Here is a 25,916-nt window from a genome sequence, read left to right as displayed (position 1 = left end):
AGAAATCAGCAAATCCATTCATGTATTCATCCTAGATGCTACATCTAGAAAAACAGCTGTCTTCCCAGATCTTCCTCTACATATACCTTTCTGCACCTTGTAATCCTTGCACAAACAGCAGAAAGTTTTCCTACCTGATTAGTCTGTCCAAAATTTCAGCCCACATCCCAATTCATCCAGGCCGCCAGGGAAGGCCTAGGGCATCTCCAGAATTGACCTAAAACTCTGTATGTAAGAGAAAAATCCACTTTGAGGAATTGTAACCCTGGACACTTACATGCTCAGGAGCGCCTTTGCAGATATATACAAATGCCACAGCAGAAGGATAATTTATTTTCACAGACACCAAATTGAAGCTGATGTTTGTCTGTTTGTCTAGCATGGGTTTTGAATCTGGTTTGGACATCTGCCGTGATTTGGTCCCACCCAGCTGGCAAGCCTCATGGCCCACCATTGTTTCCTAAGAAACAATGCTCCAGCAGACCTGCTCTATGGCTGTGTTTTCCAACTGTTGGATGAGACCCATTAGCGGATTATGAAATCAATTAAGTGGGTGGTGACTAGCATTTCCTTAAAAAGAAAAAAAAAAAAGTATTAGAGTTACGGTAAACGAGTTAAATACCATTCTGAAGACTTCTGTTTCCTTTTTACAGATATCTGTGTGCGTGTGTAAGATATTTATTACTGTGCGTCATGGTCCAAGTGTGGAAAACTTTCACAGTGATCATGCCGTGCCCCACCCCACCCATACCTTCCACCTGTCTTCAGCGTCTCCATTGTTTAATGAGGCGCCGTAAGACACCAGACACCGAAATGATTATTGCAGTTTCCACAAGCAAGTGCAAGACAGGGTGAGCAGGCTTAGGACTGGCTGTTGGAACAGTTTCAGCGGGCCCTGGGGGACAGGGGCTGTCTCCAGCCGTCTGGTACTGACCCTGCAGTGATCAGGGCAAAGGACTCGTACCTCCTGGAGTGCGAGAGCCAGACAGAGGCCAGCGATTCAGAGGACTGAGCTCCGGACTGGGTAGTCTGCATGTGAAAAGTGTACTTCTGGATGGGTAGTTTGCTATCTCTAAGAACTGGCTAGCCCGAGCAATGCTGGGTTGTGCAGGGCATTCGTTGCTCTTATCTGCCTAGCACCCATGCCCCGCTCCTGGTAACAGCATGCTAATGTTCCTTTAGGGAACCAAACCTCCATTCTACATCAGCCATGTGGTTTGGAGGGCTGACTCTACTTCCTAGCTCTATGGGTGGGTGTGTTGAGTCCAGCATGGCTAATCATGCATTCCATAAATACTCAGTGTGTTCATTCTCGGTGCTAGGCACTATTCTAGGTACTGAGAATCCACCAGTGGACAAATCAACAACCCTTGTCATTGAGTGGTTTACATGGGTTTGGGGTTGGATGGATAACCCATTTAGAGACCCATGTGTGGATTGTGCTGGGAATCACTGTCTGTAATATCCATTATCCCTTCCTCCTTACTAACAGAACCCTATTTTACTTTGGACAGTAGGTTCCTAGCTAAAAACCTTCATTTCCTAGGCTTCCTGGCAGGTAGGAGTGGCCATGGACAGTTCTGGACAATGAGATGTAAGGAGGTGCCTATGTGGTAGGGTTTCCAGGAAGGTGACTATCTTCCTGATAAGAAGAGACAGGCTTAGTGACACGTGTCTCCTGCCCTTTGTCCTTCCTCCTTGTTCCTGCCTGGAACATGAACATACAAGCCACAGGAGCGACTTGGCAACCTTGAAGACAAAAGTCACCTGCTAAGGATGGAAGAACAGAAATGGGACACCAATGGTATGACAGAGCTACGAGACACCCTCATCTCAGGACTTATGTGATAAAAATAAATCCTTCGAGGTGAAGGCTCTGTCACATGAATTTTCTGTTACATGCAGCTGAATGCAATCCTTAACTCAGCCAGAGGCACCACTTGTGCACTGGGTCAATCCGATGGGAGGTAAGCCTAGATGGCTGGTGGTCATCTTGGCAAGCTGCCAGAGGATGAAGCCAATACAGGGAAAACCTTGCTGAGACATGTCCCAGGGTCTTGTAACCATTTGAGCCCCGTGTTGAGCTTTGCCTGAAGGTCGATTCTCTCAGTGAATCTGCCACTACGGGCCCTTTGGCTTAAACCAGCCTGAGTTGGATTTCAACATTAAAGAGTCTGGACTAATTAATGGGTGAAGTGATAAAGTTTGGGGGGCTACAGGACAATGTCTATGCTGAGGGACACTCCTCTGACACCACCAGGAGCCCCTCCAGCCCCCCTTCCAACTGCCATCCCTTCAAGGGCAATGTCAGGGACATCTGAGAGATGCTCCCTGTGGACGCCAACAGATGTGCAAATGTAAGCATGAAAGAAGGGGCGCTGGTGTTTCTTCCACTCTCAGATTTCTTTTTTGAAGTAGGAAATTACAATTTAATTATGTGAAAAAAATCTTTAAAATGAACTCTAACAAAACAGATGGCTAATCATACTGGAGGGAAAAAAATAAGAACAGATGCAGTTGCTAATGAAAAACTTCAAACAAAATAATTTGGATAGTTAACTACCTAGAGTGGTTAACCTGCGGTACGTGGGGATGTGTGTGTTGCCAGATGATGTAGATATTCATGGACCCTGGAACTAGGCGTGTTTACATGATCTAGAGAGCACAGGTCCAAGACTAGTGTTCTCGAGCTTGAGTATAAACCAGAATCCCCTGGAGCTAATGATTTGGCAGCTCTGGAATTGGGCAGGGGGTGGTGGTCAAGAATTTGCATTTGTAACAAGTTCCCAGATGTTGCTGCTGCTGCTTGTCTCACCCCTTTGAGAACCACCATTCTAGATTAACTCCATTTAAAAACTGAGACAGGGCTTCCCTGGTGGCGCAGTGGTTAAGAATCCCCCTGCCAATGCAGGGGACACAGGTTCAAGCCCTGGTCCGGGAGGATCCCACATGCCACGGAGCAACTAAGCCCATGTGCCACAACTACTGAAGCCCGCGAGCCACAACTACTGAAGCCTGCGTGCCTAGAGCCCGTGCCCTGCAATGAGAAGCCACTGCAGTGAGAAGCCCGCGCACCGCAATGAAGAGTAGCCCCCGCTCGCTGCAACTAGAGAAAGCCTGCGTGCAGCAACGAAGACCCAACGCAGCCAAAAATAAATTAATTTAAAAAAATAAATAAAAACTGAGATAATTAAGATGCTGATGCTGCTTGTCTCACTCCTTTGAGAACCACCATTCTAGATTAACTCCATTTAAAAACTGAGATAATTAAAATATCATAAAATTCACCCCTTATAAAGTGTACGGTTAGGTGGGTTTTGGTATATTAGAAAGCTGTGTAACCATCACTACATAATTCCAGATGATTTTCAGGACCCTGAAAAGAAACCCCCTCCCTTTTAGCAGTACTCCCCATTCCCCCTCCCCTCAAGCTCTGGCAATCACTGTAGTTTGCCTATTCTGGACATTCTATATACATGGAATCAACATGCGGCCTTTTGTGTCTGGCTTCTTTCACTTAGCATAATGTTTTCAAAGTTCATCCATGATGTAGCATGAAGAAGTATCTCATTCCCTTTTATGGCCAAATAATATTCCATTATATGAATATACTATATTTTGTTTAATCTGTTCATCACTTGGATATTTGGATTATTTCTACTTTTTAGCTACTATGAATAATGCTGCTATGAACATGCGTGTACAAGTTTTTACGTGGACATAGGTTTTCATTTCTCTTGAGTATATAACCAGGAGTAGAATTGATGCACCATATAGTAACTCTATGTTTAACTCTCTGAGGATCTGCTAGCCTGGTTTCCAAGAGGCTTTACCATTTTACATTCCCACCAGCAGTATACGAGGGTTCCAATATATCCACATCCTTGCCAACACTTTAGGGTTGTCTTTTACTATAGCCATTCTAGTGAGTGATTAGTGGTATCTCACTGTGGTTTTGATTTGCATTCCCCTGATGACTAATAATGTTGAGCAACTTTCATGGACTTACTGGCTGCTTGTAAATCTTCTTTGGGGAATTGTTGACTCAAATGCTTTGCCCATTTATATTGTTGAGTTCTAAGAGTTCTGTATATATTCTAGATACTAGATCTTTATCAGAAATATAATTTACAAATGTTTTCTCCCATTCCAGGAGTTGTTTTTTCACTTTCTTCATAGTGTCCTAGAAGTCACAGAAGTTTTTAATTTTGATGAAGTGTTTTTTTTTTTAATTTTATTTTTTGGCTACTTATGCTTTCGATATATTTAAGAAACCATGGTCTAATCCAAGGTCACAAATATGTACACCTATGTTTTCTTCTAAGAGTTTCATATATTTAGCTACTACATTTAAGTCTGTTTCATATTCACTTTTGTATATGGTGTGAATTAGGGGTCCAACTTGTTTTTTAAAAATGTGGCTATCTAGTTTTCCTAGCACCATTTGTTGAAAAGACTATTTTTCCCCCATTGAATTGTCTTGGCACCCTTATGAAGAATTACTGACCTTAAATTTCTGGACTCTCAATTCTATTCCATTGATATATATTTCTATCTCATGCCAGTACCAGGCAGTATTGATTATTATATCTTCATAATAAGTTTTGAAATCAGGAAGTCCTTCAACTTTGTGCAAGATTGTTTTGGCTATTCTGAGTCCCCTGCACTTCCATATGAATTTTAGAATCAGCTTGTCAATTTCTGCAAAAAAAAGCTAGCTTGGATTTTGATAAAGATCGCATGGAATCTTTAGATGAATTTGAGGACTACTGCCATCTTAAAAATTTTAAGTCTTCCAACCCATGAACTCAGGATGTCTTTCCATTTATTTAATCTTCCTTAATTTCTTTCAATAATATTTTATAGTTTTCAGTGTACAAATCTTGTTCTACCTTTGTTAAATTTATCCCTAAGTATTTTGTTGTTTCTGATGGTGTTGTAAATGAAATTTTAATTTCATCTTCGGATTGTTAATGTATAGAAATACAATTGAATTTTGTATACTGACCTTGTATTCTGCAAGTTTATTAACTCTTATAGGGTTGTGGGGTTTTGGGGGTGGATTTCTCAGGATTTTCTATATATAAGATCATGTCATCTGTGAGTACAGCTTTACTTCTTCCTTTCCAAATTGGATGCCTTTTATTTTTCCTTGCCTATTTACCCTGGACAGAACCTCTAGCGCAATGTTTAATAGAAGAGGAAAGAGTGACATCTTTGTCTTGTTCCTGATCTTAGGGGGGAAAAGTCTTCGGTCTTTCACCATTAAGTATGACATTAGCTTTGGGTTTTTTTGGAGGTGCCCTTTATCAGACTGAGGAAACCTGCTTCTATTCCTAGTTTGTTGAGTGTTTTTGTTTTTTTTTTAAATCAAGAAAGGGTGTTGGATTTTGACAGATGCTTTTTTGTGTCTGTTGAGATGATCGTGTGGTTTTCACCCTTTATTCTAAAAATACAGTGTGTTACATTGTTCTTCATGTGTTGAATCAGCCTTGCATTCCTGAGATAAATCTCACTTGCTTAACTGTTTATAAAGAAGAAAATCAAGACGCATGAAGGTTAATGAACTGCCCAAATCTCACAGAAAATTAGTGGCAGAGCCGCAAATAGACCCTGCTTCCCCAGCCAATGGCCTCTAGTCTGGCCCTTGTGGGGAGGGGCAAGGGGATGCAGGTGAGGGTGGAGCATTGTCAAGGCTGGATTCATGAACACACCCCTCGTCATTATTCAACATTTGTGTTGTGCCTCACACATCTTGGAGGTGGTTTTCACAAACACTCTATTTTCCATATCAACACTCTATTTTTCCCATCTCCCCATTTCACAGGTAAGTAAACTAAGGTTTGGTGAAATTCAGTGACTTAAACATCACAAAGTGAGAGGTAGTACCTGGACTTGAATGCAGGTCTTTAGAGTTTAAATCCTGGGTCCTCTGTACTATTCTGCTCGCCTGCCCTCTGAGTCCTGTGATTTCAAAGCCTGTGGAAGTTCTTTTACTACCCACTGGCTGACAGAGGTGTTGACTGTCAGCATAGAGCCTTATACTTTTAGCTCATGGCTGTGATCAAAACAGAAAAATCCTCTTAAGAAGAGGAATCATTAAAGTTTTCTTATTCCTTAGGGGTTAATGAACTTTAGAATCAATAATTTTTAGTTACTTTTAATATACTTTTGTTTTATCCTTAAATTTAGACTTACCATTAAATTGATTGGTCTTTGAGGGGCACAGAAGCTCCAGGGTTAATGGTAGCTAGATTACCAGCTTCAAATACCAGCTCTGGCATATTCTACCTGGGTGACCTTGGAAAAATATTTAGCCTCTGTGTATCTCAGTTTTCTAACCTGCAAAATGGGGATAACAACAGTTCCATTGTGCTCACTGTGTACCTCACAGTGGTACTGTGAGACTAAAGTGAGCCAACATGGGAGATACATTTAGCACAATGCCTGGTGCAGAGCAAGCACTAAATTTTAGCTTTTGTTGATATTAATGGTTAATTAACTTCCACTTACTGAGTACCTATTACTCAAGCACTGGTTTTATGAAGACTAAAACAGGTTCAGAGAAGTAAGCCATCTAGCCCAAGGTCACACAGCTAGGAAGTGGCAGACCCAGGAGTCCAAAACCAAAGTCTCTTAATTACACTGTCCTGAGTCCTGGAGGATGCCTTTTGACCCTGAGGGCATTAGAGGGGCAAGGAGGGGCCCCATGGGAAGCAGACACGTCAGGGCTGTAATCAAACCGAGCTGCCAAGCTGAGGTTTGGGAGGGAGGGGAAGACTGAAAGGGAGGATGTGACAGAAAACATTAGGCTTCAGCAAGGCAGGCCCTGCTGAGGGCTGACACGGAGATGTGGGCAGTCAGGGCTGAGTACACAGGGACCAAAGGCCCAGTAAGAGGCGCCCTGGCAGCTCAGTGCAGGGACCTGGAGAGCTTGCGGGGGCTGAGAGAGCCCTTCCCCAGGGAGGCGCCCTTGGCTCGGTCTCCCCCTCACACCGCACACTCAGGTAACACGGTTCAGCCTCCGGAACCCTGTTCGTGCTTCCCCAAGAAGCATCTTCCCACACAGGAGAGGGGGACAGATCAGACACACAGACCAGGACCTCCCAGTCAACAGAGAAGCCGGGCCCAGAGTTCCCTCGGATGGTGCAGCTCCCAGGGACCCTGACCGCAGCTCCGTGTATGTGTCCACAGCCCCGATCATGCCCAGCTCTGGGACTGGATGTAAGTGCGTCCCAGAGCTGGGGTCGGTGCGTCGACTCCCTTATTCTAACAATGGTCCCAAGCTATGGCCAGCTTTGCACTCCACCTCAGGAATCCCAAGGCTTGGGGCCAAAGAGAGCTGTTCCGTCCTCTGTCACTCTCCACTGTGTGGCAGCAGGCGGACCCTCAACCTCTCTGAGCCTCCTTGTCCTCGTCTGTGAGGTGATAACTGCCCCGCCTCACCCACTCCAAGGATCTGTGGGGAGACTAAAAAAAGGCAAAAAGTACAGAGCTCATCGTCACGCCTCTGAAGGTCGCACCTTGAATCTGGAGGCCCCGGGGAGGGTGAAATAGAGGCTGCTGGTCCCACAAACACCAACGAAGTCAAGAACGCTTGGTGGTCCTCCTCGTGCTGGCCGGCACGCTCGCTTTAAACATCCAGCAAACATTCAGGGCTGGGCTGTGGGTTCCCGGTACTTACAGACCACGCAGACCCAGCAGCTGGCCGCCTCCCTCCTCTTCCCTCCTGCCACCCCCTGCATTCCAGAGCAGGTGCTCCAGCTTGGGGGCCCTCTTGGCCAAAGTCGACACTGGGACCAGGCCGAGGACAGCACTTAGGGGGTCAGGCAGACCTGCGGTACCAGCCCTGCCCGTGGCCCCTACTCACCTGTGTGCAGCTTCCTGAGCCCCAGTTTCCTCCCCCGGGAAACGGGGACCACACGAGCCACCCAGCAGGGCTGTGTGCAGAATCCAAGCACCAAATATAAGGTGTGAAGCACAGAGCGGGGCTGGGGTTCCAGGAAGGATGTGTCTGCCAAGCTATAGGTCGGGGCCCTGTCCCCTCCTCTGTTTCACTGGGAGGTTGGAAGCCACACGAGTCCCTCGCTAGAGCCGCTCTGGCGTAAGTCATCAGCTACGATTGGCTGTGCTGCTTCTCTCCAGGCTTCGCGGCAGCTCCCGCGGGAGGTGGACACGCTGAGCGGGTCCTCAGCATTCCCCACGCCAACCTCCTCCTAGTGCGTCTGCAGAGGCATTTCCCAGACTCCCTTGCAGCTGAAGTTCTGGACTCAAATTGGGTCCCTTTGAAAAGCAGAGTTGAGTTGAGGTGGGGCCGGGCTGCCTTTCTGCTGCTTTAGATGCGCCGCTGTTAAGCAGGGCTCTGGGGATGTTAGTTCTGCTGCAGCAGCATGTCTGTGCCCGGGTGCTAGCTGAGTGGGAATCAGAGATGGTCCCTCAGGCTGGACCGGCAGCCCCGTGTCCACTGCGTGATGCTGGGGCGGTCGAGATCAGCTGTGGCAGCGGCCTCGTGGTCCCTGGGTCACAGTTCTGCCGGTGAGTTCCTGAACGTTTTGGTCCATCCCAGCTCCCCACCTCCCCAATCCTGGCGTGGTAGCAGCGGTTCAGTGGGAGTCACTGCTGGTGCCCAGCCAGGAGTGCCCTTCCCACCACTGCATAAGGGACCTACGTCTATCAATTTCTCCTGCATCTGAGATGGGTTCCATCCATCATGTCCTGATGAAGCTGGAGGCACTTGTCATAGACACCTACAAGGGGTGCAGGCAAGTGGGCTCAGCCCTTCTTCCCTCTAACCCACCCTCCCCGGGGCCACCAAAGCCGTGTTGGCGAGCACGGCGTCTGACCAGGAGTGGACCCCTGACCTCTGGGACTATAGCATTTTCTCTCTCTCTCGGGACTCTGGAATTCAGATGCAACACCAGTGAACCAAGTTAGGGAAGAAGGAACTGTCAGGGGTCAGTCTGGGGCCAGTGGGAGGCCACAGCCTGCCATGTGCACTGACAGTGAATTTCAGAAAAGCCGGTCTGCAGCCAAAGAGCAGAACGAGACAGGCAGGTGTGGAGAAATGAAGACAAGAGACGCAACATTCACGGAGGTCCCAAGTCCGGCCCCTGGGTGAGTCCAGCTGTTTCCCTGCTCGTGGGATCCATAACACACCCCTATATCCTTATGGGAAAAAAAAAAAGGTCTCCTTCTATCTCAAAGGGAGCTTGTGTGACTTCAGGACCCCAGCACACGCCTGGTGCATGGTGGGTCCTGGGCCCCTTCACCTCCCAGCTTGCACTGCACTGGCCTGGCTGTGGGGTCATCACAGAGCAGATTCTAGGGCAGGTGGTCCAGATGCCTAGCTCTGTCTGGTCAAGACCACCCCTTGGGTAAGCCCCTTCCCCTCAGTTTCCTGCTTTGGAATATAAGAAGGCTGGTCTAAAATTCCCAAGATCCCTTTTAACTCTAGTATTCAGAGACCATTTGTTGTTAACCACAGAGAATTCAGAGGAAAATCGCTTTCATTTAGATTAAAAAATAAAAACAGACCCCCCCTCTTTCCCTACTACGCTTTAGTAGCTGTTTTTATAAACCACTCATCACCAGAAAGTGAAAATAATACAAACGTCCATCCACTGATGAATGGAGAAATGTGGTACATCCATACAATGGAATATTATTCAGCCATAAAAAGGAATGAAGGACTGACACATGCCACAACGTGGATGAACCTTGAAAACATCACGCTAAGAAGGCAGACACAAAAGGCCACTTATTGGATGATTCCATTTATATAAAATGTCCAGAATAGATAAATACAAAGAGACAAAGTAGAGTAGTAGCATTTGCCAGGAGATGGGGGGAGGATGGGGAATAACTGCTAACAGGTAGGGGGCACCGTTTGGGTGCTAAAGAAAACTGACTGTGGGGATGATGGTTACACAACTTCGTGAGTAGACTGAAAACCACTCAACTGTATACTTCAAAGGTATGAATATATTGGTAAGTAAATTACACTTCAATAAAGCTGTTATATTAAAAAATAACAGTGCTCAGCCAGTGTCTGTTCTAATTAGGTGTGAACTGACACCTCAGCGCTCCACAGTGACTGACAAGGGCACTTCTTTGAAATCCTGACCTTGACTTATGGGACAATCTACCGAATGTGCGATTTCTCTGGTGGCCCCCGTGACCGAGGCAAGAACAAGATCATTTCCACCATAAAGTGCCGTGTGTCTCCGGGGGCCTGGAGCAGATGGGAACCGTGTGTGGAATTTCACACGTACATGAGCCCATGGCACCAGCAGCTTCTCCACTGTGTTCCTAGATGTGCCGAGTGGCTAAGAGGAAAGAACAGGGCCCAGAGTTTTCTAGAGCTCCATTTCTGCAGTATCCCTTACTGGGTTGAGAGAGACTAAGCAGACCTCTCTCCTCCCAGTCAGCACGGCTCTGTCAGTGCTATGTAGAACTGAGGAAGATGGGGCTGGGGTGGGGAGAAGAAGCCCTAGAAGCTTCCCGAAACCTTCAGATGGCTTGCACTGAGTTTTATGCTGCTAAAGGAAGAAAAAGTTTAGCTGTGCCATCCGAGGCCTGAAGAGCGCATGCCAGGTCCCAAAGGCCCATAATTCAACTCAGTTCAACATGGTTTGCTCAACACAGACTCAAGATCTTTGGCACCTGTGCACCAGCTAGAAGACACCCAAGGCAGAGGCAAGCATTTTCTCACTGGCTCCAAAGGAAGGAGTTGAAAGAATCCCCTAGTTGGGCTACAGTGCTGTCCCTTAGGCACATCTGGGGTCAGAATGTCAGTGTGCAAATCCTGGCTCTGCCCCTTCCTCCTGTGTGATCTCGGGCAACTAAACCGCTCTGAGCCTCAGTTTCTTCGCTTGGGAAATGGGGATAATAACAGTACCCACCTTCCAGGGTGGTCCTGAGGACTTAATGAGTTCATCTGTGTGAAGCACCCTGCCTGGCTCACTGGAAGTGCTCAATAAGCTTTTTACTTCCTGTCACCGTTCAAGAACCTCCCAGGGCCTGGACTTCTGCTCCCGACTAGACTGGCTCGGGGTGGCGTCCCTAGCTCAAGGGGCACAGGGTGGAAGGGTGGTTCCCCACATGATGGTTGTGTGACTTGGGAGGTCCCACAGCCTCTCCGAGCCTCAGTTTCCCTCTCTGTAAAATGGGGATAATGATAATGCCTCCCTCACAAGGCAGCTGCGAGGACTGAACGAAAGTGCACAGTACAAAGAGGCAGTAGTTAGTCTGGGCTGCCCAGTTTGGAAACCTGCTCTCCACTTAGTAGCTGGGTGACTGTGGGAAAGTCACTTAACCTCTCTGTGCTTCCCTTTCCTTCTCCATAAAATGGAGATGATCATCGTCCCCACCTCACGTGTTGTCGTGAGGATTAAATGAGGGAATACATGTAAAGCTCTTAGAGCAGGGCATGGCACACAGAAGTCCCGTAAGAGCCCTGTAAGAATTCCCTATTTTTCACTCAATGCCGGACATACAGCAAGTCCCCAGTGAGATGTGGTCACTATAATAATGGTGGACACGAGCGCCAGCAACCCAAAACACAAGATGTGATTTCTTTACCCTTATGGGGGCAGGAGGAGTCCAGCTGGAGGGCAAGGGTGTGGCCCACGGGGCAGGAGGATGTCTCAGACTGTTCGTCAGCCACAAACAGCCTGTACTAAGGGCTTTCCCCAGCCGGGCTGGGGCTCAGGGTCACCGGCCGGCCACTGCAGGGCCGCAACCCACAGTTTCCAGGGGAGGAAGAGCTCCTTCTCCTTTTCCTCTCCCACAACCAACAGCTGGCCCAGGAGGCCCAATTACCAGCCTCTGTGGCTCAGAGTGGGAACAGCATGGCTGCACCCGGTGTCGATATAACTCCAGCATCAGACCGGGTGGGCACCAGATCCAGGCTGTGGCTGGGTGCCCCTGGCTCTGGTCCACAAGCCCAGTGATGCCTCATGCGGGTGGGCAGAGCCCGGGGGCCGCGGCTGGCGTTTCCACCTCACCTACCCTTCAGCTGTGTGGTGAGGGCAGGAGATGCTACACAAAGTGTATCACGCAATTATCTGCTCAGATTTACCCTGCAAGCCTGGAAGGTCCCAGAGGGCAGGCTCCATGACTGTCCTGTTCCCACCTGGATCCCCAAGGCCCACAACAGTCTGGTACCCAAATATTTACTGACTAAAAGAATCCTCTTGGGGCTTCCCTGGTGGCGCAGTGGTTGAGAATCCGCCTGCCAATGCAGGGGACATGGGTTCGAGCCCTGGTCTGGGAAGATCCCACATGCCGTGGAGCAACTAAGCCCATGCGCCACAACTACTGAGCCTGCACTCTAGAGCCCAAGAGCCACAACTACTGAGCCCACGTGCCACGACTACTGAAGTCCGTGCGCCTAGAGCCCGTGCTCAGCAACAAGAGAAGCCACTGCAATGAGAAGCCTGCACACCACAACGAAGAGTAGCCCCTGCTCTCAGCAACTAGAGAAAACCCGTGTGCAGCAGCGAAGACCTAATGCAGCCAAAGATTAAATAAATGAATAAAAAATTAAACTTATTAAAAAAAAAATCCTCTTGTCTGCAAAGTGCCTGAAACCCAGGGCCCAGCACATAGCAGGCACCTAGCAGAGACTAATTCCCTCTCCCTGACCCTGGGGATGAGCACAGCACCAGGCCTCCAGGGATTCTGGCATCCGTGACCTTTCTAGAACATTGCTTATGGTCCAAGCAGGGGAGGGCATGCGAAGCTGGGTATAACAGAAACCATGGGATTAAAGCACACTGTGATCCAAATGAACATTTACTGAGCACCCATGTATCACACAGTGCACAGAGGCAGTATCTAAAGATCTATCTTACTTACTTATCTTATTTACAGAGACCCAAGATGCCATCGCCCCATTTTGTGGATGAGGAACTGAGGTTTAGGAGGTGAAGCAGCTTGCCCGGGGCCAGAGCGCTGGTGAGTGGTAAAACCGAGATTCGAACCCAGGGCTTCTGGACTCCAGAGCCTGCCTCCCAGCCTGTCCCCGACCATGCAGAAGAGCTGCACACCAGATGGCCTGGGGTCATTCCTTGACACCTGCAGCCACGCTGGTTCCAAGCTGACCACAGGGACGGATTCTGCCCTCTTCCCAGTGCCCCACCCCCTTATCCCTTCCCTGGCCCCATGCTTCCTTCCTGGGGTCCAGTTTAGGAGAACACGAGCTCCATCCACCCCGAAAGCCCCTCAGGGCCTCCCTACAGCCCCAGATCATTGTGATGCCACAACCAGAGATGAGCTGAAAAGATGAGGAAGGTGAGTGGGTGGACAGAGGGCCTGAAGCTGGATACTCGGAATTTCTCACAGGTGCTGTGTCCCATCGACTGGCTCTAAATTCCTGTAAGCCTCTGTCCACACCAGCCTCGATTTCCCTCGGCTGCTGTACACTCCTAAACGGGTGGCAGCCACACAACTCTGTTCCCACCCCTGCTCCTCGCATTGAGGGGGGAGGAGGAGGTGGAGAGGAAGTCACTTGTGGTTTCCCAGGGCAACACCTGGAAACACTTCCGCAGGGACACAAAGGGAGCTTTCTGCAGGGACACAGGAAGCCCCGGCCCGTTCCTGAGGGCGAGGAGGGGCAAGCACCGGGCGGAAACTCACAGCACTTGGCTCTGCTGCGGGCCGGCCCAGGGCAACGTCCTGGAGCCCCTGGTTTGAAGAGGAATGTGGAACCAACTTCAACAGGAAGCCCCTGCCCGCCAGGAAGGGCAGAGCTCCCTGCGCAAGGGCTCATGGGTGCAGAGAACCTGGCAGGGACCTGGTCCTGGCCTTTGCAGGAGAGCAGCATTATAAGCACCGCCGCCCGCCCCGGGAGGTGACCTGCCCAGAGTCCCTGCAGGGAGCTAGACCCGATTTCCCATAAGCCCCTTCTCGAAGGAGCATCAGATCCTGGCACCAGGACAAGGGGAGGAGGTAGCTGGCTCTGGGGCCACCCCACAAAGTCCTGCCAAACTCAAGGTTTCAAGGAAATGGAAAGATGAGTTGCCCTTACATGTGGCTGCGTCACTTTACAGAATAGCAGCTACCAAAAAGGGCGCGTCCCTCCCTGGCTTCCTGCAGAGCCCTGGAAGACAAGCAGCATCGGGACCAGGACTCAGAGGCGGTGGCGGCACAGGTGGAGGTGATGCTGGCGCTATCAGGCCCTGCGTCTGTAAAATGCGGATTGCGTCCACCTCCTGGGGCTGGAGAACAGAACTCCCCGAACGGTAGCTCCTTCTCAGTCCGACTCCCCAGCAAGGTAGGCTGTTTCCCGGACAACGGATGCATCTCCTGCTCTGTGGCCATACTCCAGGCCTCCCTGGCATCTGGTGTCCAGGTCCTGAGGAACTGAAACCCCACTGGTGACTGCAGCCCCTGTTCTCAGCCCCACGTGGACTTGGCTGGTGATGTGACGGCTCGAGGCTATGTGCAGTAGCCAGGGGACTGTGTCCGGACCTCTCAGGACCACAGAAGTAAGAAACGCCAGGTGGGGCAGGCCCCGTCCTGGTCCATCAGCCCTGGAGCAGGCTCTCCTCTGGGTGGACACATCTCCCTCCCAGGATTCCGCCCCGCAGAAAGCTTCTTTTTCCTGCATATCCAAACGGATGATCTGATACAGGTTTCCAGGATCTGGAGAAGACCACACCTCCCTCCCTCAGTGTCCCAGACCCAGCCCCAGGCGCCAAGCTCCCACCCAAAGACAGTTCGACCTTTAGCCCAGCAGACTAGCTGGCTGAGATGACCTTTGCCCCCACAGAGTGTTCCGGAAGGTGGGCTGACGTGCCAGGGATGTCTTAGAGGCAGGCCGAGATACAGATCCCTCAGCCTTCTGGTCAGCAGAGGGGGCCCTGGGAAGGACCCAACCCCTGGGGCTGGGCCCCTCTGTGACCTCAGTGGGGGAAATGCATTCCACTTTCTGGGTCTTCCCTTAATGTGAAAGAAGGCTGGGAGGTGCTGACCAGGAGCAGCAATTCCTAACCTGGCCTAGGCCCCAGGAATCCCCTTGAGAAGGTTTGAAAATGCTGATTCCCAGGCCCCGTTCCAGTCCTTGGACTCTCTGGGTTTGGGAACCAGGCCCTGCATTTGGAGAAGAGCCCCCGGGTAGCTGTGCTCAGCACGCGCTGGAGACTCTAATCCAGAAACTCCGAGGAAGCCCTGTGACTGCAAATAGAACCTATATTTTCCAGATGAAGCATGGTGGCAGAGTATCCCAGCCAGGAGGGCCCACACCATCTGCTTGGGAAGCAGGAGTGTCCCCACAAAGATGGGGACGAGGGGCTGGGGCAGCCTCTCCCCCCTACCCCCCCCAAGCCATCTCCCAAGTCAGGTGCGGTCTGCAAGCCTGATGTTAAACATAGAATTCTTTTCAGAAAAACATCAAGTTCCGGACTTGAAAAATTTGGAATTCTGCTACCTCTCAGGATGGCAGGACACCAAGAAAAAAACCTCCGACATGAGGCCAAAGAGTTCAGGCCTTCATTTCCCATCGTGGACTTGGAGCAGAGGAGTTTGGTTAAAGATGAAGGCAGACTGGGTGTGTCTGGGGGATCCTCTCGCACATGAACTCCTGAATTCATTCATTTGACGGATATCTACTAAGCACCTACTATGTGTCGGGCTTGGGCACTGTGGATACAGTGAATGAAACAGACAAAGATTTCGGCCAGCACGGAGCTGATATTTTAGCCGGGGAGACACAAGATAACCAAATATATAAAATACTTAAATTAGGGTGGTCAGGGAAGGCCACACCGAGAAGGTGACATTTATGCAGAGACCCGAAGAAGGTGAGGAAAGGAGCCATATAGATAACTGGGGAAAGTGCATTCCAGCAAAGGGCAAGTGCAAAGGTCCTGGGGCAGGAGCACACCTGCTACGTTCTGGGAAGGACAGTGAGGAGGCCAGTGTGGATGCAGCAGAGGTGAGGTCAGCAAGGAGGTGGCAGTCAGATGACACTGGGCCCGTCCAGTGAGATGGGAGGACACTCAGGGCTGGGGGCAGAGTCACGCCCGTTCTGACTTATTTATAGGTAGGAGATGTCATCAAATAGATAAGGTGTAACTGTCTAAAGGTCATTTATGGCCTTAGAATATCCTGTCCCAGCAAATATGCAACGCATGGGCAAAACAGCCTGCCGGTGCTGGAAGGGTTGGAGAGTCCGAGCGGGTCCATAAAAATAACATACGTGGCTGTTTTTCTTACTGCATGAGAAAGCCTCGATGCCCTGGGCGTTTGAGTGCAGTCACTAGGGGTTACTGGCACTTCCCAAGTCTCCATCTGGCCGGCCGTCTGGCACACAGGCTCCCCAACCCTGGGCAGTGCCTGCATCCCAGGGCAGCTCTAACCCACAGTTCAGCACTTAGGAGGTGTTCGCCGAGTGACTTTATGTCTACCCTTCCCACCAGCCTCCCCCGCCCTCATGGGTCCGGCTCTCCATCCTGAAGACCCGGGCTCGGACCCTCGGAGCCCCCAGCAGTGTAGCCCGGGAGCCCCACTCCCCCAGAACTCACCGGGCATGGAGAAGGGGGACAGGAAAGCGGCCTCGACCAGCTCTGGCTCCGGGGCCGGCGGCGGCTGCTCCCGCTCCCGCTGCGGCTCTGCAGGGCTTTCCACGGGAACGTTCCCGTTCTCGATGCGCTCGTGTCTCCCGTTCTGAAGTGGCTTGCTGCTCACACCGTTTGCCGAGTTGATCAGCCTCTGCCTCTGTGTGGACAGGAGGCAAGACAGACACCCAGGCGTGTGACAAAGTGTCGCCCTGTAGCTTTGTTCCTCCCATGTGGCGGCCCTTAAAGGTTTCGAGAACGACGCCTCTGGAGATGGGTTTGCCTGAAAAATGGCCCAAGGACCTTGGAATCCAGCTAACTTTGCTCATTTCCACTTGGACCAATACCAGCAAGGGTATCAGTCAGAGCCCTGGGCCTCCTCTTCTTAGTGCCAACCTGACAACCCATCTCATGTCACTGGATGACAGCGATCATTCTGCATCCCCCAGAAGATGGTCATAAACCACCTGAAGACAGTCACACAGGACAGACTTTGCATAGTTTAAAAAAATTTTTTTTCTACACAAAAAGTGCATTTATATTATGTGTCCAACAGCCCAATGATGGTTCACATCAAGATATAGAACATTTCCAGCCCCTCCAAAGACTCCTTTAGGGTCCCCTCTCTCCAGGGGTAACCAAGGTAACTCCATTCTGACTTTTATAAACATCAATTAGTTTTTCCTGAACTTGAGCTTCCTATAAATGGATTCAAAGAGTACATATTATTTTATGTCTGGCTTCTCTCACTCAGCTGAATATCTGTGAGGTTCGTCCATGTTGCTGCACACATCAGTCATTTGATATTTTTCAGGGCTGTATAGTAGTCCATCCTGTGAATAACACACAACGTATCCTTTGCTTGTTTATGGGCATTTAGGTTATTTCCCCTTTTTGGTTATCATGAAGAATGCCATGAACATTTGTGTACATGTCTTTCTGTGAACATATGCGCTCATTTCTCCTGGGTATTTATCTAGGAGTGGGATTGCTAGGTCATAAGGTAGGTGCCAGTTGAACCATTTTACACTCACACCAGCAACGGATTACAATTTCAGTTGCTTCCCATCCTGGTCAACGTTTGATACTGTCAATCCTTTTCATTTTAGCCATTCTGGTGGATGGGCGGTGGTATCTAATGGTGGTTTTAATCTGCATTTCCCTAACAACTAATGATGTTGAGCATCCTGATTGGGTTAGTGGCCATTCGGAAGGCCTCTGCTGTCCAAGTCTGTTGCCATGTGAAATGGGTGTGCTCTGAGCCCACCTGCTCCCTTCCCTCCCCCATCTCCTTGTAGCTACTGACCAAGTCTGCCTCCTTTCTACCCAAGCAGAAGCTGACTTTGCTCGCCAAGTCTGTGGGTTTCTACGAAACCAGGGAAATGTAGAGGCCACATTTCAAGAAATCAACAGGTTTTCATGCTCCCAAGAATCTGTTTGCCTTTGCGCAGCTCGTCTTTGTCGGGCTCCCATTAAAAATATTTACGGGTCAGCTTTAGGCCTTGTGGGTAACGATCATCACACATGGGCACAGATATCCTTCCCAGTTACTTCAGCAGGAGACCAAGAGTCAGTAAACATGTCCCCAAGGCAATACTCCACAACTGTGTGCCTAACACTTATCCTTGTAGTTAGTGGAAGCAAAAAGAGGGGGAAAAAAGTCATTATTACTTAAAATGGAGGCATGTTATTTTTCCAAAAGAAAGAGGAATTGATCATTAACTGCCTTCATGTTGGTTTTAGGCAGGGACTCCTAAACCATGAAGTCTAGGGTTGAGTGGAAATTTAAAACTTTTTTTCCTACACGTGTGTCCACAACATTTAGCCCACCAAAAAGAGCAAAGTGATCTACATCTGACACTCAGGGCCAGACATGGAGGCATAATATTTTGCTACCCAGAAAGAGTGAAATGAAAGGTCATCCTTATTAAAAACAAAACAAAAACAAACAAACAAACAAAACCCCCAAATAGCTGTGCAAGGACAGAATTGTAAGGAGGTGGGATGTGACTCAGTAGGAACATGAATGGTTAACAATGGGAGGGGGTCCTGACTCGAGCTTAATGGGAATCAATAGAGAATTATACTTGAAAAAAAAATCTACAGCTATGAGGTTGTATTGAAAGAGGCATAGGTTACAACACGAAGGAGGTGACGGATCCACATGCTGAGAGAGACAAACCAGAAGGTTTCTATAGGTTTCTCAGTTTCCTTCTAGAGTTGCTCTACCCACAGAGAACAGGTGTGTATTCATTCTTTTTTTGCCCTGAGCAACAGTTAAAATAAACAATCTGTACTTCAGACTAGCCTTTCTCCAATTAGTTTCACTCTACTACTTGACAAAATACTTAGTGGAACATGGCAGGCATGGTATTTGATTGCTACCTGCCTTAAAATCCTTCCCGATAAGACCATTTGCTGCCTGTGGGTGAGGTTTGGGCTTCCTTCCTTCAACAGGTGCGGCGATAAATGCCAGCCTGGCAGAGGACACCCCAGGCCCAACACCAGAAAGTGTGCTGACAAGCCAGGGCCTCCTCAGTGCCAGAACCCATCCAAGGCCACTCGCTCTCATGGTCTCATGGTCCTTGAAGCAAACTCACCTCGTTAATTATGATCCTGCTGGCCATCCGCAGACGAGTCCTGGGCCCAAACTTATTGGTGATCATTATGCGTAAGCCTGCTTCCGGGAAGGTGAACTTGGGAGGGCTGGAGCTCATGACCTCATCCACCATCACCACTGGGTTTCTGCTGTACTGCGGCTCCTCCTTCACTATATTGAGCACAAAGCCATGATTAGTGCTGAGATCCCCTGGGGCAAAACCCAAGGGCTGGGGCGACTGACTTCCCCTCTCGGTGCAGACTTCTTGGGCTGTGGTCTCGGCAGCTGGTAGCCGCCTGGAAGCCTGGCTGCAGCTCCTCCCATTAGTCAGGTGGGCCACTGGGTCTGAACCGCCTGCAAGCACTGGACAGAACCCCCAAGTCCCCCTGTTACAGGACCACTCCCCCAACTCCACTGCCAGCCCCCCCGCCAGTCGATGCCCCTCCGCCAATCGATGCCGCTCTCTTCCAGGGCCCAGTCTTGGCTAATTGCAAGGGTCTTTCAGTTCCTCATCTAAGCCTCACAGGGCAGCCCACCTACCCTGAGGATCCCTGCCACCTCTCACCCCTGACTCTGAGAGGACCTTTCTTTCCCGCTGTTTACAGAGGCTCAGACAAAACTTTACAAATTGACAAGGGCCCCCTGGAATGGAAAATGCTGGGAGGCGCCAGAGAGCACCGGCTCTAAACTTCCCATGAGGCCACCTGCTCTGTCTTAGAGGAACCATCTCCACCTGGCACAAAAGGATGCTTCCAAATTTGTTCTCCATGAGGTAGGCAGTGAGGTCAAAGATCTGGCTCACAGGCCCTGGGCGAGGCAACTGAGACCCAGGAGAAGCCTGCTTGCGGAGGGTGCACGGAGAGCTGCTGGCCGAGCCCAGTGTCTCCAGTAAAACCAGCACCCTCCAGTAGGGAGGCCACTCTCTCTGACCCTTTGACTCATGAGGCTGAAGAACAAATCTCCCCAGTGCCCAGACCTGCCCTGCCACCTTCCCAAACATGCTCCAAGCTCGAGTCCTGGGGGGTTTGACATTTAATTCCAGAGCCCCAGAGGGTCCAGAAACAGAAGCACTCCTGAACACAGCACACAGAAGCAGGGGGGCTTTCCCCTCCAAGGGGCTATCAAGGCAGATATGCCCATCCCTCTCCACTGGTCGCCAGCTCCCGGTGAGTGTCCTTCCTGGATAATAGGGTAACCAGGAGCAGTCGAGAGCAAACCTGAGCAAGAGTTAATGGCACAAACACGAACAAATGCATACCAGCCACACACATCCTCACCAAAGAGGCAGCAAGGCTCAGCAGACAGGAGGCGTGTAGTTAGAACCAAAGCCAGGAGGACCATGCATTTTTCGGAGACAGACACTAACCGCCAACAAGGCGTGCGTTGGACTCACGGATTTTGTTTTTTAAAATGCATGTGTTATCGCTTGGATGAAAGCAGATTACTTACAATTTAGAAGAGGAGAAGAGTTAAGGAGACAAAGGCCAACAGAGATTGCCAGAGATGATTAGCGTGCGTGGACGCCGGGAGTCTGGGGCAGCATTCTTGATGGTGGCCCAGATGCCAGGGGGTTATGTGAAGGAGGGTGTTAGTAGAGGGGCTTCGATGCTCGGGGCCTCTGGCCTTCGGGATGGCCCCTCTCCTGGTTCGGTCCCACTCTGAGGATCGGGAGCCCCCGTGCCCACGGCCCCACCCTGCTGCAGGACAGCTGGAATCCTTCCCTCCTCTGGAGCCTCCACCTCAGAGGCAGGGGGAAACCAGCAAAACAGCCGCAGGCTCCGTGGGTAGAACCAGCCCTATCATGGGCACCACCTGGGGGAACAGTTGGGCTCAGGAGGAGGGAGGAGCCATGATACCTGACTTCTCAGGCACCTTGTCCTGGCACCACCCACCAAGTAGCAGCACAGGGTGATATGTCCAAGCCAAGGGCACCTGCCCAGCAGGTAACCCAATCAATTACAGCATGTTTCTCCGGCAGTTCAGCCTAAGGCCAGGTATCCTTCCCTCTCTCCCTGCTCCAAGCCAAAGTTGTGTCTAGGGCCAGGGCAGCTTGGAAAGGTCCCAGAGTGAGCCCAGCCAGTGGTCAAGATGGCCTTGGTTGTCAGGCCGTGTTCAAGGCCACCTGACAGCCAGCAAGGAGAGGCCAGACCCCCAGCTGTGACAGGAAACGACGGCGTGTCTTCCTGCCTTTGTCCTCGTCACCTTTTCTTGGTGTATTGTGCTCCGCTTTCTTGAGCTGAATTGAAGTGTGATGTAAAAAATGTGTAAAACTTTTAGGGAAAAAAAAACCCAAACAACTGTACGCAGAACAAAGTTGGAGGATGCTATTTCCCTCAAGAGAGAAAACTGGCTCGAGCTGACTTGGTGAGCTGAACTGTAGGAACTTTAAGAACATTTAAGTCCATAAAGGTCTTTAATAGAAGTGGGGTTAAAGAGGCAGTGTGTCCTCTCCTGTCAAGAGGTTGGGTTAAAGATGTTTGATTTTACATATATGGGGAAATACCAAAGCTGATACCAGCAAAGTCAGGGGTGTGTGTGAGTGTGCATGTTTTCCTGAAATAATTTAGTAGCCAGCAATCTTTGACAACCCTGGATGGGGTAGTTTACATGACCTGCCTGAAGGCTGAGGACCAGGAGAGAGAAGCTCCGAGTTGGAAAGATTCTGTGGCAGCACCGTGAGAAAAGGCAAAGTCCCGAAGCCCCGTTCTCCTCAGGCCCCGCCCCCGGCACCCCCCACCCCCCACAACCGGGGTGGTACAGGCGCTCCTTCTTCCTGCCCCTGCACACGGCCCTTTGGAGGGAAGGGGCATCCACCAACTGGGGCTGTATCTCTGGGTTTCCCACCTCTCCAGTTCCAGGCCTGCATACCCCCAACCCCCCAAATCTTTTCCTCCTTGGCCTTTATCTAAGCGCATTCACCCTGATAAGAGTTGGAGGGAGACCTATCTTTGCACCTTTCCCTGTGCCTGGGGGCAATCCTGTGTCTAATCTTCCAATTTTTTAGAAACTGCCCTGGGCTTCGAAATTTGGGGAAAAGCAATAAACTTGTGGGAAATCCTACTGTCATGGGTACAAAAGTTGAGGCAGACAGGCCACCAGGGAGCGCCTGGAAATGCCCCGCACGGGCTGTGGCCTCGGGGCAGCCGGGATCTCCGTGGAAGAGGAAGTGGCTCACGTCCCTGCCCCGTGGCACTGGGGACGGGCCTCTTCCCGCAGCCACAGGGGCGGCAGGTAGCTCCCGGGGCTGGCACCTGAGGATGCGGCTATTTCCCACTGGCCTGAACGACTCCACATGTGGAATCTCTCTTCTTGCCACGGGGCTCCAGAGGACCCCAGGAGCACTGATCTTCCTGGACGAGGGCGGCCAGGAGCAGCCTCTGTCTTAAGAAACTGTGGGTGGGGACGCGCCTTGGAGCTGAGGAGACTGTCCTGGAAACGGGCTCTCCCCCCCCCCCCCCGCCCCGGGGCAGCCTGCTCGTGCCCAAGAAACAGGACACAGGGCACAGCCCCACCCTCTGCAGGCCTCCTTTCTCACCCCGCCCGCGGGTGGGCCTCAGCAGCCAGGCTGTGGCCTTGGCCGCACTCACACCCTCTCCCCACCGGCCTCCCTCCTTCCCCGTGGAGAAATCCACCCCTCACTCAGCACCCACGACAGGTGCCTTCCTCCTGGGGGTTACCTGGGACGGGACAGAACACGCTTGCCCGGAGCGCACATGGGGGGAGCTCCTACCCTGACCCACCCCAGGGTGGAGGCTGGGGACGGAGCCTAGGAATATAGATTTCGGCCTCCACGTGTCCCAGAAACTGGCAAACAGTCCCCTCTGAGACATCAGTGACACCACAAAGGAATTAAAGTCACCTGAAACAGGGGGTGACTTGCCGAAGGCCATGAAGAATAAAGGAGAAATACTCCTCGGGTAGCTGGTCCAAGGGGCTCGCCCCTGGTTAAAGGAGGCCCCTAGCAACAGTGCGGGTGGAACTCAACAAGGCCAGCTTAAGCTGTTCTTTCCAGGTCTTAACTCCAAGAATCTATTCAGGCCTTAACACAGGTCTTGGATGGGGAAGACTGTGAACTCTCTCGGCTTCCTGGCAGCTGTCCCCACAGATGGAGTCACCTGGTAAATGGCTGGATTAAGAATCGAGGACAAGGTTTCCAAGGCGGGAACCGGTCGGGCCCAGACATCTGGGGAACCTGACAGACACGGGCTGGCTCAGGAGGCCCAGAACCCCCGGACAAGGGGCCAAAGAGAAGCTGAGGAGACCGGACCACAGTCCCCAGGGGAAGGGGCTCCCATCAGGGCTCTCAGGGGTGGGTCTGGAAGTCCTCGAAGCTCCGGGGCCTCCTTCCCGGCCTTGCTGTTCATCTGGGCAAGGAGCCAGTGGTCTCTCTAGAACAGAGCTTCCAGAACTGGGCCTGGCATTTGAGAAACCACAGGGAGACCGAGCCTGCTCTGCCTTCCCAAGTGCTCAGCTTCCTGTCACCGGCCTTTGACATGGGTCAGAGATGTAATTCACTGCATCTCAGGAAAGCCGAGCAGGGCTTGAGACTTCCTTGGGCGGCCAGGGGCGATCCCCGAGGACGTGACTGTGGACTCCTGATTCATCCTTCTCCCATCTAAGTAAACGCCCATCTGAGCCACACCTCCTAAACGACTCGCCCTCCTCATTGAGGGTCCTGTGGCCAAGGGGCAGAGTGACAATTCAGAGGGAGTGTGTGTGCGCACGGAAGGGGAGAGTGGTTTCAATGACACGGTTTGCCTGCTCCTGTCTGCTCAGCCTTACCTTGCCCCAGCAATGGCATGGAAGGGTCATCAGAGCTACTATCACAGTAATCATTACCATCCTCCAGCTCACTGTTGACCGTGTTGCCATTTGCAATGGTCTTTTGCTTGACTGTGAAAAAGGCCTGCATCTTCACATTGTACCTGCAAGTCAGTTAAGGCGGGAGGTCAGAGCTGGGGGGTCGACTGGGCAGGGCCCTCCCCCACCTCCTTCCCCTGTGCACCTGCGGCGAGCACGGCCCTGGGTGAGCTGGTGGGGTGGGGGGAGCTGAGGCTTTTCAACCCAGCTGACAGAGGCTCCTAACAGGAACCTTGGAATAATGTGCCGTCGCAGGGGGCCTGCTGCTCCTGAGTGGGCTTCCTGGGGGCGTGAGAGGCCTTCGGCCCAAGAAAATGACTGACGCCTGCCTATGCGTGCCATAAACCTGTCCTGACAAAAGAAGTTCAGCCCAGCCTCAGAACAGGCTTGAAGCAGGCGTTCCCGGGCCTGGCCTGGCTCCCGTGGGCTGCCTGGGGGCCCGTGCCTGTCCCATCCCAGCCAGCGCTGTTGCCCACACCTGTCCCATCCCAGCCAGCGCTGTTGCCCACGCCTGTCCCATCCCAGCCAGCGCTGTTGCCCACGCCTGTCCCATCCCAGCCAGCGCTGTTGCCCACGCCTGTCCCATCCCAGCCAGCGCTGTTGCCCACGCCTGTCCCATCCCAGCCAGCGCTGTTGCCCACGCCTGTCCCATCCCAGCCAGCGCTGTTGCCCACGCCTGTCCCATCCCAGCCAGCGCTGTTGCCCACGCCTGTCCCATCCCAGCCAGCGCTGTTGCCCACACCGACAACGGGCTCGACCCCAGACCCCAGGCTGACGGCCCCACTGGAAAGCGCTCAAGAGAGCACACGGTTTAAGCACCATTCTCTCGCAGTCTGACAGCTTATCGTCCATCTTTGTAAAACATTATAAACGTTTTAGGTCAATGGGGGGATTCAGAGCCTCGTAAACCTCAGTGGTGTTTTCCTTTTTAATTACCTGCGGAGGTGTGAGGAGAAAGTTACAAACCTGAACGTGGCTTAGCTCATGGGTAGCCTTTTTTTTCTTTTAATTGTAGAAAAATACATACCACATAAAATTTGCCATCTTAACTATTTTCCATCTTTAAGTGCACAATTCAGTGGTAGTAATTACATCCGTAAGGTTGTGCAACCATCACCACTATCTAGTTCCCAAATTTTTAGTATCCCGAACAGAACTCTGTTCCCATTCACCGATGAGTCATTAATTACTCCCTCCCCCAAGCACCTGGTAATCAATCTCTAATTCGCTGCCTGCCTCTAGGGATTTGAGTCTCCTCAGTACGTCACATAAGTGGAACCGCACGGTTTTTGTTCTTTTGTGACTGGATCCCTTTCATCCAGTATAATGTTCTCAAGGTTCATCCACATTTGTGGCATGAGTCAGAATTTCCTTCCTTTTTAATGGCTGAATATTAATTCATCATGGGTAGTTCTGAGATGATTCTGACCTGGGCAGCTTCCGGAGGGCCTCAGGGTACACAACCCTGGCGCCAAGGTCTGCATCTTTAGAACTACAAGTGGTGCCCGGTGCAGCTGTGCAAGGTGGCAGCCCCGAGAGGTGGCATTTTATGAAGTCTGGACAAAATGGAGGTGCCCGGCTCTTTCAAAAGAGTGGCATTAAATTATCAGGCGTTAAATTTATAGAGACAGCACAAAAGAGCGGTCACCCTGGGGCACGGGCCAGGGGCGTGGAGTGGGTTGGGAGAGAGGTCCCTGCTTGCTATTTGTTTTGGGAGTGGCCTCAACCTCCCCCCCACCAGCCAGCCAGCCACCCACCCCGGCCCAAGTGCGGACAGCACCCTAACACAGAGTCTATCTCTCTCCCACTCTGGCTGCCCCAGCAGGGTGTCCCCCAGAGAACTGGGGTGGCCACAAGTGACCGCAAGGGCTGAAGGAGGTTTTCTTCCTGCTCGGACA

At 51.2% G+C, this 25,916-nt stretch overlaps 1 protein-coding gene across 2 annotated transcripts in view; it reads right to left on the bottom strand.

Moving 5' to 3' along the window:
- Nucleotides 1-25,916, bottom strand: part of SLC24A4 (solute carrier family 24 member 4) — a 165,953-nt gene that overhangs the window by 18,470 nt on the left and 121,567 nt on the right. The window contains exons 10-12 of one of the 2 annotated variants that reach the window (XM_059915819.1): nt 23,941-24,083; nt 19,160-19,329; nt 16,527-16,719 (exon numbers count right to left, since the gene is read on the bottom strand). In XM_059915819.1, coding sequence (XP_059771802.1) covers nt 16,527-16,719; nt 19,160-19,329; nt 23,941-24,083 — 506 coding nt within the window. The remainder of the gene's footprint in view (nt 1-16,526; nt 16,720-19,159; nt 19,330-23,940; nt 24,084-25,916) is intronic. The other variant, XM_059915821.1, reaches the window with a different exon arrangement.

Source organism: Balaenoptera ricei, chromosome 2, assembly GCF_028023285.1.
Source record: "Balaenoptera ricei isolate mBalRic1 chromosome 2, mBalRic1.hap2, whole genome shotgun sequence".
Taxonomy (NCBI): Eukaryota; Metazoa; Chordata; class Mammalia; order Artiodactyla; family Balaenopteridae; genus Balaenoptera; species Balaenoptera ricei.
Note: the sequence above shows the minus strand (reverse complement) of the source record. Positions and strands in the feature narration are given on the sequence as shown.